The sequence below is a fragment of the Onychomys torridus genome, chromosome 19 (assembly GCF_903995425.1).
Source record: "Onychomys torridus chromosome 19, mOncTor1.1, whole genome shotgun sequence".
NCBI lineage: Eukaryota > Metazoa > Chordata > Mammalia > Rodentia > Cricetidae > Onychomys > Onychomys torridus.
The window spans coordinates 43,904,182-43,916,649 of NC_050461.1; the positions used below are offsets into that span (position 1 = coordinate 43,904,182).

Here is a 12,468-nt window from a genome sequence, read left to right on the forward strand (position 1 = left end):
AAGAGACCTACTTCTGTGTGTCCTGTCTTTTTTATAGACTTTCTGTTCTGTTTTCTCATTGGTTGTAAACCCAGCCACATGACCTCCTCGTCACTGCCTGTTTGTACAGACCTCCAGGTCTTCTATGGTTGGTATTGAGATTAAAGGCATTTGTCTGCCATGCTGGCTGTGTCCTTGAACACACAGAGATCTACCTAGCTCTGCCTCCCAAGTGCTGGGATTAAAGGTGTGCACCACTACTGCTCAGCTTCTGCTCTGGCTTGCTCTGACCTCAAGGCAACTTTATTAACATACAAATAAAATCACATTTCAATACAAATTATATATATATATATATATATATATATATATATATATATATATTAAAGGTATAATAGTGAACAAGAGAGTTTTAGTCCTTATCCAATGAACCAGTATTGTAGTCTGCAAGAGAATGTAAATGAAGATGCTATATTAAAAAGTAACCCTTCAGACCATAAAAGGATGGAGTATTACTAGAGCATGTTGGAAGGGCATTGACATAACATTTGGTCATTCAAGGAAGTCTTCCCCAAAGAAGCAGTTGCTAAGAGCACATCTGAAGGACAGAGGACTAATCAGGGGATTCCATTTAAATGGCACCCTCCACCCCCACCACAGATAGGAAGGCAACCTGTACAAAAGCTTAAATATGGGAGTGCACATGCACAGAAAATTCCAGAGTCAGCAAATGGAGTGTGTTGGGAAGGAGAGGGATGAGGGGTGATTTTGGAAGAATAAGTAGAAATCGGACAGTGATACATATTATATTGTGTAATGGAGTTTTGATTCTATCATGAAAAGAAGAGCGAGGCTGACCAGTTTAAGTAGAACATACATTTCCCTTTCAGCTTTGGATTTCCTAACAAGTCCTCCAACTACAGTGTGAATGGGTCACAAAAGAGATCTTTGTGTATTTTTCCAGGAGGGAGGAACTAGAGATGGAGGGATATAAATTAGATGCAGAACATGAAATTAAACTTAGTTGATTTTTGTTGTTGTTGAAGGTGAGACTAGCATTCATGATGACTGCCAGGTCTTTGACAGAGAGCTGATTAGCTGTGGTCATCAGGACGCACAGTAGAGAGAGCCAGCAGGCTCCAGAGGGTGTACATAGTCTTGAACATACTTTCTGGCTTAGCATTGGGAAGTGGTGTGGTTATGGGAACTGTGAGCTTGAATTTTTATGAAGAAATGGGATGATTATTTGAAATTAATCAGTGTGTACATTGAGTAAGTTCCTTGGTGATATATAGATCTTTGAAAATATGAAGTAACTAGCCAGGCGGTGGTGGTGCACACATTTAATCCCAGCACAGGCAGAGGAAGGTGGATCTCCGTGAGTACTAGGCCAGTCTGGGATACAGCATGAGTTCCAGGAAAGGCTCAAAGCTACACAGAGAAATCCTGTCTTGGAAAAAAGAGAAAGTATGAAATATCTCAAACACATACAAATACACCATTTTATTAGTAACTTTTAGAAATGTATTAGGATGTAGACTCATGACTTCAAGAAGTCCGCTTCTTCTTTACAGTATCAGTTGTATTTTGGGTTGCTAATCATGAAGAGCATGTAAACCTGCCCTGCCTTGTTGTCTTTTGTCACCTGTGTGACTAGTAACGCCCAGTGCAAAATTGTATTAAAGTTTTATGTGTGAAGGATATGAACGATGATTAGCTTTATTGTCCAAAATAAATATTTTACAGAGTAAATAAATCATTCCTCAGTAAGGTGGCCTTTCCTTTCCCCAGCTTTTGATTGGCTTTGAATCTGGAACAGTTGTCTTATGGGACCTCAAGTCAAAGAAGGCTGACTACAGATACACATACGACGAGGTAACAGCAACGTTTATGCTCATTACAGATCTTGCCATTGCTATAATGCGCAGTAGCTTCTCTAAGAATTCAACTTTCAGTTTTAGCTTCGATTTGATGTTAGGCTAGCTGCAAAGTTTTTCTAAGTGCATTAAAACACAAAGTTTCTTCTGTTAGTGATACATTCACATCACCTCCCTTTCTGGGGAGTTAGAGCACACAGTGCATTGTTGGTACCAGTGAACCTTCTGAGTCATGGAGTTCTCTCTGAGAAACGATGTCATCACATCCACAGCTCATGTTGTAGCTGAAGATCCTCACAAGCTCCTTCCACAGAACAGTCTGGTACTTTCAAGGACTATTGTCTTCTCCAGTGTTTCTCCTTGATTAGATTCAGGTTGCAGTACTCAGCAGTCATATCCCACATAATACATGTGTTTTCTCTTACTTATTTAAAAATATTTTAAGCCGGGCAGTGGTGGTGCATGCCTTTAATCCCAGCACTCAGGAGGCAGAGCCAGGTGAATCTCTGTGAGTTCCAGGCCAGCCTGGTCTACAAAGTGAGATCCAGGAAAGGCACAAAGCTATACAAAGAAACAACAACAACAAAATATTTTAAATAACTTTGGTTAGCTTCTCAATACTGATCACATTTCATGGAAATAATTTCACTCTAGTATATGTAAAGGTAAAGCTTATATTAAGATCAGGGTTTTATAGTGACTTAAGTGTATTTTGGAGCAATTTATCTAACTACTCTATTTCAGAATTTGGCAGGAATACTTGGAGTCAGAAATGTTGTACGAACATTGGCATGCGTAGTCTGTGCTCATCATCATGTAAATGTTTCATCCAGCCTGCATTACAATACCGTATAATTTTAGCTCAAATGTATAAGCACACAAAGAACCCAGATAAGCAGACATTGAATTAATTGAAAGTGTTGACTGTGTGTGTATAATAGAACTTTTTCTTGAGTTTCAGTTGAATGCATTCTTGCTGTGCTATGCAATCCCCGTAGTTAAGCAGGGCACCTTTAAAGTCCTTAACCATTAAGAAAGAAAAGTGTATCACCACAACTCGAAAATAAGACACTCAAAGCAAACCTTGGGAACTGATTTTTTTGAAAGAAAGAATGTAAAGAGAAGATTTATAATTTAGAGGGGGAAAGTGGAGGACGAACACATGTCAGTCACATAAAATACTTTCTGGATGGTAGATCAGAAGTATAATATTCTGGGGTTGGGGACTTAGCTCAGTTGTAGAGCACTTGCCTAGCAAGTGCAAGGCCCTGGATTTGGTCCTCAGCTCCAAAAACAAACAAACAAACAAAAATTATAAAAAGTATAATATTCCAATCAAAAAGGATGTTCTCGTGGGTCTGAAGAGATGGCAGAGCAGTTAAGAGTCTTCTTGGGTGACTAGAGAGATGGTTAAGAGCACTGGGCGCTTTTCAGAGGAGCCAGGTTTCATTACTGGTTTCGTTCCTGGTATCCATGTGGTGCCTCACAACTCTCTGTAACTCCCATTTCCAGAGGATCCAGTGTCCTCTTCTGGCCTCTGTTTGATTGTTCTAGGAACATGCACAGTTATAGGCATACATCCAGGCAAAACACTGACATACATGAAATAAAATAATGAAAATGAAAAGAAGGTGGTCTCCTCAGATTAAAAGTCACCTCCATACTTATTCTGAGGTATTGAAAGTATGCTATGATGTTCATCCTGAGGAGTTTTCATTGATCTTAATCCTAAATATGTATTTTTAAATTTTAGAATAGGTTTTTAGCTCATTAAAACAAATTTTAATATTTCAAGGTGGCTAATTTCTTTCATCAGACATTTTGTAATTTAGTAGTTTGTGTTTGGGTAGGATTTATTCTGATAAGCTCTAAGAACATTCTTTCCCTGAACTTGTCAGAAAATAGTGCATATATCATTGTCATAGCTTCCTAATGCACACTTAAGAAATACAATGATTAGGAGGGATTAAACAGTTTCACTATAAAATGTCTTATTTCTATTGTAAGAGGACTAAGTTATTTTGAGAATGTAGTTAATATATCGACTAGCTTGGAAAGTATAAAACTTTATTAAAATCAATTACTAAACCATTGACCACTAATGTGATAATAGAATTCTTCACCCTTCTGTAGGCTATTCACTCTGTGGCTTGGCATCATGAAGGAAAACAATTTATTTGCAGTCATTCTGATGGTACTTTGACCATATGGAATGTGAGGTCCCCTGCTAAACCTGTACAGACCATCACTCCTCATGGTAAGGATGCTTCCATTTTAAAGACTACCCAAACTGTAATGGACTATTGTATGGTTAGGGTGGGGGGGGGGGGAGAGAGGCTTTGTTTTAATGAGTGAACAATACGATCCTTTCATGGAATGAATATTGTAATATCTCTGAATATCACTTCTTCATTTGTCCAAAAGCCAGATGATGTTGTTAATTGTAAGAGACTTTAAACTTTGGTCATCTTAAAATTGTCACAGGCTGTTGATGTATATGTGACAATGCAGTTGAATCATCAAGGCCTCTATATTGGTGAAATTATTAAGGCCACTCCACGTAGTTAAAAGGGAGGTTTATTTTGTGGGGTAACTTACAAATGAAGGGGTAGGTTGTAGGGTCTGGCAAAGGTATGGCACAGTCTGGCAGTGTTCTCTGGAGAACTCTGTTCAGTCTACCTGTGTCCAGCGTCCCAGAACCAAGAGAGCGAGACCTCCTCTCTATCTTAGGTCTTCCGCTTCCTCCTCCGCCCTGCCTTGTGGGCGTGACCACTACCGAAGCCTCAATGGGGGTTGGAACTTCCAGGCCAATGCTGGGATGGCTATCCACTACAAAGAGACTTTAAACTTTGGTCATCTTAAAATTGTTACAGGCTGTTGATGTATATGTGACAATGCAGTTGAATCATCAAGGCCTCTACTGCAGGTAATTTTATCCATGTAAGAATGGTGTACGAGTGCTGGAGGGCATCCAGAGTTTGTTGATCCCACGGGACTCAGCAAACACATAGTCATCCCCCTGCAGTGTTTGGTACTTCAAAAGAATGTGATGCAGATCAGTCTCCACGATGTTTATAGTCTCTTGGCAGAAAAGTCACTAGCTGAACTTACTGCTACACAGCAAGGCAAAGAACATTTGATTTATGGCTTTTCTTCAAAGTTAGAAGGCGAACAACAGAAATGAAGTGCATTGTTTTCTTGTGGTACATGTGAAGAAATCGAATAGTTTTCCTTACACAGTATAGCAGTCTATATGTAGATGACACTCGTTTTATTACATGTTTTAGTTCTATAAAACATTTTCTATATAACTAAATTTTATAGGAAGTGAATTGCTTTCATGAGTTTTGTTCCATCTTCTAGTCACTGCTTAGCTTGCCCCTGGCAGTGGTAACAGACCAACACTAAATTTCTGTTACCAGCTGAATTCTGCAGCATACCCGAGTCCACTTCGGTGCATTACAAGGCAAAAATATGTCTTGTGTACCAAACAAGATACCATTTACTCTATGTATAGTATGTTTGTGATACTTAATTTTCAGAATATCAACCACTCATTCTGATAGAATATAATTTAGTTCTTTCATTTCTCATACTACATTTTCTTCCTTTAATTTTTTAAACTCATGGATTGTTAAATTATCTTACACATACTTTACTTTTACTTTTTTGTACATTATTAGTTTTGATTAGTTTTGGTGGTGGTAACCACCTACACTGTATAAATAGTGCATTAGCATGGTGGTTAGTGCTACCATGTCTCATGTTAAAGTAGACGTTAATGTGTTCTGTTTCATTGTTGAGCTGCTGTAGACTGAACCCAGGTATGTGTATGGTTCAACACTTGCATAGTAGGCAAGCATTCTACCAACTGAGCTTTGTTTCCAGTCCCGAAGTTAATACATTCTTGAAAGATGTATTCAGAAGACATAATAAGACATCAGCCTAATGTGGAATTTTTAAGCAGAAAGTCTGTGACCTTTGGGAAGCCAGTTAGCATTTCAGAATCTCATTATCATCTATAACTAGAAATGATAATGAAACTTAATCCAGTTTCCTCATGCTGTTCTGAGAATTGAATTTATTTATTCAACAAATATGTATTGGCTCTACTATATGATCATAAACTATATAATTGAGATTACCTGGACCTTATGATGTGCTGTGTGCATGTGTGATTCTACTAAATAGAGATTTTGGAATGTATTTACTCAGTGGGATAGATTAGTGTTCCCACAAAATATATTTCTATTTCCTGCACACATCTGTTCGTTTGTTTGTTGTAGGTGATGAGTTTTTGATACAAGAAGTATAACATATTCAGTTGAAATTTTTCTCAATGGCATGACACAGCAGATGATTTTTGATTGTCTAAGAAACAGCGAAAGTACTATCTCTTTTTGTTGTAGTTTTTATGGATATGAAAAACCATTTCTCTGGCAATCTGACAACCTTGTGTCTTTTTCCAACTTTGATATACATGAGAAGTTTTATAAAGGGGCTTGGAGAGGTGGCTCAGTGGATAAAGCATTTATGTGCCTTATAAGTGTGAGGACCAAAGTTCAAATCCCTAAAACTCTTATAAAAGGCCAGGTTCACAATGACAGCCACCTATAAATGCAGCATTCCTAAGGCAGAGGCAGGGGATTCCTGGAGCTACATAGCTAGCTAAACTAGCAGGAATCATCAAGTGGAGATCCATTAATGAAGGCATATGACATTAACTTTGAAACTCCATGTATATGTACACATATATGAACACAAGTACCCATGCATATATGAACATGAATGCATACATAACATACATGTATACAATGCATACACAATACCTTCTGAATATAATTTCTATTCTCTGGGACTTAGTTTTATCAATTATAAAGTTGTAGAAATGAATGAATTTATTTATCAATGTGTGGAAACTGAGCAGAATTTTTCTTCACAGATTTACTTTAATAGTAAATGCAAAGTCATTTGTCTGCAGAGATCCTTGGCCAGGCCCCAGGTGGAGCTCCAGGACTCTAATTGTCGAGAAAAAGGAGGGACTGTAAGAGTGTGAATTGTTGAGACCAAGATTGGAAAAGGCACAGGGACAAATAGCCAAACTAATGGAAACACATGAATTATGAACCAAAGGCTGTGGAACCCCCAGCTGGATCAGGCAGGCCCTCTGGATAAGTGAGACAATTGAATAGCTTGAACTGTTTGGGAGGCATCCAGGCAGTGGGACCAGGACCTGCCCTTAGTGCATGAACTGGCTGTTTGAAGCCTGGGGCATATGCGGGGACACTTTGCTCAGCCTGGGAGGAGGGGACTGGACCTGTCTGTATTGAATCCACCAGGTTTAAATGAATGCCCAGGGGAGTCTTGGTCCTGGAGGAGATGGGAATGGAGGGGAGGAGCTGGGGAGAAGGTGGGGGCGGGGGCGGAATGGGGGAGGACAGGAGAACCCATGGCTGATGTGTAAAATTAAAACACAAATATAATTAAAAAAATACTCAGTCTAATAAAAAAAGAAAAAGAAAAAAATAGTTGTTGATAACAGCATATGTAATGCTACATGGCTGTGTTTGGGACTGAAAATAGATAGAAATAATTCACAGATTCAGGATGGTTAAGCTGGAGCTTGCAGAAGAGGGGTATTATGAAGTAGGAAAGACTAGTGAAGCTTATTTTAGCGAGAGCATATAAAGGAACAAAAGTATAAAAAGCAGGGTTTTATTGAAAATCAATACTAGTCTATCATGGGTAAAGTCTGACAAGTAGCAGAAATGAAAACAGAGCCACATGTGATGAAGGATTGTAACATGAATCTTAAAAGGTCTTATTAATAATAATAATAATAATAATAATAATAATAATAATAATAAAAAAACAGAGCCAGGTATTGGGGTGAACACTGAAAGATCAGAGAGCAAGCCAACAACGAAGAGCATGAGTTTCTGTTTCCACGCCTTATGTACCTTTTGTGTCCTGCCATCTTACTTCCTGGGATTAAAGGCATGTGTGCTTCCCAAGCAAAGGCATGAGATCTCAAGTGCTGGGATTAAAGGTGTTTTGTCGCCACACCTGGCTCTGTTCCCAGTGTGGCCTTGAACTCACAAAGATCCAGATGGATCTCTGCCTCCCAAGTGATAGGATTAAGGGTGTGTGCCACCACTGCCTGGCCTCTATATGTAATCTAGTGGCTGGCTCTGCCCTCCAATCCCCAAGCAAGTTTATTAGGGTACACAATATATCACCACAAATGATAAATATCAGAGTATAATAAAAAATTTGAACCTCATGCCCAAAACTTAGTAAATGACTTTACAGTAGTACACATAAAATTGACATCTTAAAAACATGACTTTAATGGTAATACATCAGGTCAATCTGACAGGGCTGCTGGTTAGTGAGCAATTATATTAAGAGTAAATAAAGATATTTCAGTATTGGCAGAAGAAATAGATATGCATGATGAAATTCTGGAATCATATATCAGTAGGTCTTAGACCAACTCATTGTACCTGGTTGACCCAAGAAGTTAAAGAAACTAATATTCTAAAAGACAAGAAAGAAAGAAAGATGAGGAGTGGGGTTGTTGTGATTTAGTCAGTTGGGTTTTATAACTAATCAGATCTTTTCAGTGGTTTGGCAAGGCAATCAGTTTACAGAGTTTAAAGAACTAGCCTGTGTTTTTACTCAAGTAAAATGATACCTACTTGTGAAATCTATTGAGTCAGTGATTTATTGTATAGTTAAATGCACTTTAATTTTATATGCACTTTAATTTATATTCAATTAATAAACTCAGAGCAAGGGCCTTTTTAAAATTTGCTTTAGGAACTGGTTACTTTAGAATTAGAGATAAATGCTAGCCTGAGCCAATGCCATCATTTAAACTGCTCAAGTTGGGAAAACAGAATGTATGTGAAGATTGATTAGCGCATGGAGAAAAACTTAACTCATAAATGAATAAAAATAGAAGTTGTAAGGCTGAATGCTAAAATATAGTCTAAGCAATTTCAAAAGACAATTGAGCAAGAGAAAGAGATAAAGAAGTCTTGTCCCTAGCCAGTTTTTATAGATGTACAAACTTAGTCTCCGAAAATCTCAGTGAATGCGCTAATGGCCTCTGAATACTGACAGCTGTGGGCTGGAAGCCTACTCAGTGAACACCACCCATGTCAGGCAGCTCACACTCACCATGGCTCCAGCTCCAGGGCATCTGACAGCCTCTCTTGGCCTCTTCTGTCATGATGCTGCAGTTCTGACCTGGTATGTCTGCCCTTAGAATCAGTCCTCTCATGTCTGCTCAATAAATGTTTAGAAATGCAGTTTCTATACCTGAAAGCTAAACAGTTTCATTTATTTCCATTTCTAACAAATATTCTCAAACTGTTTTCCAGAAAGATTATCCTTCATAAATGAACAGAGAAGCCATCTGAGTCTGGACTTTTCTTTATGGGGATTTTATTTGCATATTCATTTCTGGAGGTTCTGGGGTTTGAACCCAGAATGTTGCATTTACAGTGCAAGTGCTCTGATTCTGAGCTAAACACCAAGTCCTGGTTCTGCTTTTTAATTTTTACATCTCTTTATTTGTTCTAGACTTTATTTAGATTGTCTGTTTCTTCTTCAATCAGTTTCAGTATTTAGCTGCTTCCTGGGACTTTTACATCCCCCCACCCCTTGGGTATCTCATTTGTTGGCACATAATTCCATAGACTGTTTTAAAAATTTTTATTTTTAATTATGTATATATGTCTGTGTCTGTGTGTGGATTTGTGCACATGAGTAAAATTCAGGCAGAGGTCAGACAGGGACCCCTGGAGCTGGAGTTGAGTGCTGGGACCTGAATTCAGATCCTCTGCAAGGACAATGCACTCGTAACCACTGAACCACCTTTCCAGCCCAGTTGTTCTGTAATTCTGTCTCTGACTCTCTGATTTTATTGTTCCTCTACTCTTAGAGCAGCTAAAGGTCAGTTTTAGTGTTTCACCTCAAAATATTATCTGAATGTCTTTAATTCTGGTTATTTAGTAATATGTTGTTTAATTTTCCTATATCTGTAGTATCTCCATTAGTTTTTTCTTGCTGCTAATTTCTAACTTCATTCTTTGTTGGTTGGAGACTTACCTTGTATAAATTTATCCTTTAAATACTATTAAGATTTATATTATAGCCTAATGAGGTCTGCTTTGGACATGTTTTCATTTTTCAATGTTTGGAAATACTTGAGAAGAATGTTTATTCTAATGGTTAGGTGATGTGCTTTGTGGATGTCTGTTAATCTAATTAAAGTTAGAAGCTCCTGTGCCTTGTAGGTCTTCCGTTTACTTATCCTGTATCCTCTGGAAACTGAGGCATTAAAGTCCTTATTGTTATTATTAAATATTATTGTTAGACTGTCTGTTTTTACCTTCTTTGGTTCAGTTTTTTTTCATTTATTTTGGTGCCCTTATAGTAAGTATGTATTATTTGTATGTCTCCCTGAAGTGGAGTTGGCATGACATTCTATCAGACTGCTGGTGAAAGGTCATAGGTCATAAACTTTCTGGAAAACCATTTTATTCATATGTCCTTTGCCTAGGGAGTTATCCCAAAGAAAAAATTCAGGACTCATTCATTAAACATATACTGGTTATCCAATATATGCCAGATACTGTTTGATTGCAGAAATATAAAAAAAAAAAACAAAACAAAACAGACAGGCACACACGCATTTTCTCTCTCTCTCTCTCTCTCTCTCTCTCTCTCTCTCTCTCTCTCTCTCTCTCTGAACAACAAGCAAAGGAAGGAGCATACATAAAGTTCAGAGTGTGGTAGGGGTTCTGGCACAAAGCCCGAGCTATAAACACATTGTGTGTGTTGGGGTGGGAGTTTCTAAGGTTCCTCAACATCATTCCCCATTTCCATGATTTGTCAGAAGAAATGTAATCATACTGAGAGTACTAATCATTCTTTTTTCAGAAAAGGAGGATAGATGTTTTCTTTTTCTGTTTCTTTCATGGACCTCTAAACTTAGATAATGAATAGCAATAATTTTAAATGAATAGTATTTATAGCTATCGGCTGGTTTATACTCATTTTGTCATAATAGATATACAGAATTTCTTTAGAAGAAATGTCAATGAATTTATTAACAATTTAATTTTGTAGCCCATGATACTTGGGTGAAAATGTGATAGAGATTTATTTTTTTCAAATTGTGCTATTTTAAGATGTGTATTCACTAGGCAAGTTGAAATTCTATGTTGCTTATCTACTAGCCACAGTTAACATTTGGAAAGACTGCCATTTTCTCTTGCTAGGATTTAATCACATAAACACTAGGTTATTCAATTTATTTGCCTTTTTGACAATATTTCACACAGTAATTTGACTTCATTATAAAATGTCTTATTTTATACTAAATATTTCTTTCAAAATTATTTTAAAAAATTCATTGATGGGTTTCATTTTATTTCATTTTCATTTTTTTAACTATGTACATATGAAGTTAAGAGTTACTTTGTCTAAAAGGGAGTTTCATTATATTTCATTTTCATTTTACAAATTATCTATGTAAGAACTTAAGAGTGATCTAGAATTTAATGCAGGAAAATATATTTTAGGGAAACAGTTAAAGGATGGGAAGAAACCAGAGCCATGCAAGCCTATCCTCAAGGTGGAGTTCAAAACGACTAGATCTGGGTAAGATTCTTTCGTCAGCATGTTCATTGTTACAGGTGATGCAAATAGCATTGGAACCTGTATAGTGAATTTTGAAACCCTACTTTAGACTAGGCTACCCTGTCTTAAGTTTTCTGCTTTCATAATTTAATAAAATACATAGTTAGGATAAATTACCGGAGGCTCTTCTGGCATTAGCAGTTGATTTCTCCATCTTGGAAAGTAAATTATTTTCATTCTAATATAGTTAATATCTTCTGTTGGTCCTTGGAAACAGTAATGTTTGTTTGCCAGTATAAAAAGTGTGGAAAAGTTGATGAAGGGAAATAATTAAAATATAATCTACCCTACATGTGTTAACTAAGAGTTATATATTCAGAAATTAAATTTCATAATATTTGGCAGTTACAGAAATGAATGCAACTTACTACTTTAAAAAGGTTGTCAATTATATTACAATACTAATACTCATATGAAATAGTTATAAGAATTATATGGTTCCCACAATCTAAATGTCTTAATTTTATGTATCAAAAGATATATATAAATCTTCTAAAGTGTTTCTTTGAAAACTCTGCATCTCTTTAATTTCTAATGGAAGAGTTTTTAAAAACTTCTTATTCTAGTTATTATTAGTTGTCTTTACTAAAGGAATCTAAAGAGTGAGATTATATAGTATATATAATGCAGGATTCTCAAAGTGAATCAGGAAACTGTGCATTGAGGTCCAGAAATCAGTTTTGAGTCAGTCTACAGGAAATTCTAATGCTGATGATCTATTTACAAGTTCCAGTTTATAAACATGGTGTGAGAACTGCCCTCTTTCCCTTTTTAACCTGTCCTCCTGACTTGGCTTTGCTCTGTCCTCTTGTGAAAAAAAGGCCCAGGACTTATTTTGGGGGAAAAAGTGCTCTTATTTATTTCTTCATCATTCCTAGCCTTCCTGTGAGATCTGGTG

The 12,468-nt window shown here is 37.0% G+C and overlaps 1 protein-coding gene across 1 annotated transcript in view; it reads left to right on the forward strand.

The window, feature by feature from the left end:
- Stxbp5 (syntaxin binding protein 5) overlaps positions 1–12,468 on the forward strand; it is a 133,540-nt gene that overhangs the window by 52,455 nt on the left and 68,617 nt on the right. Inside the window, 3 exon segments of the mRNA XM_036169293.1 lie at positions 1,771–1,854; positions 3,990–4,113; positions 11,453–11,531. Coding sequence (XP_036025186.1) covers positions 1,771–1,854; positions 3,990–4,113; positions 11,453–11,531 — 287 coding nt within the window.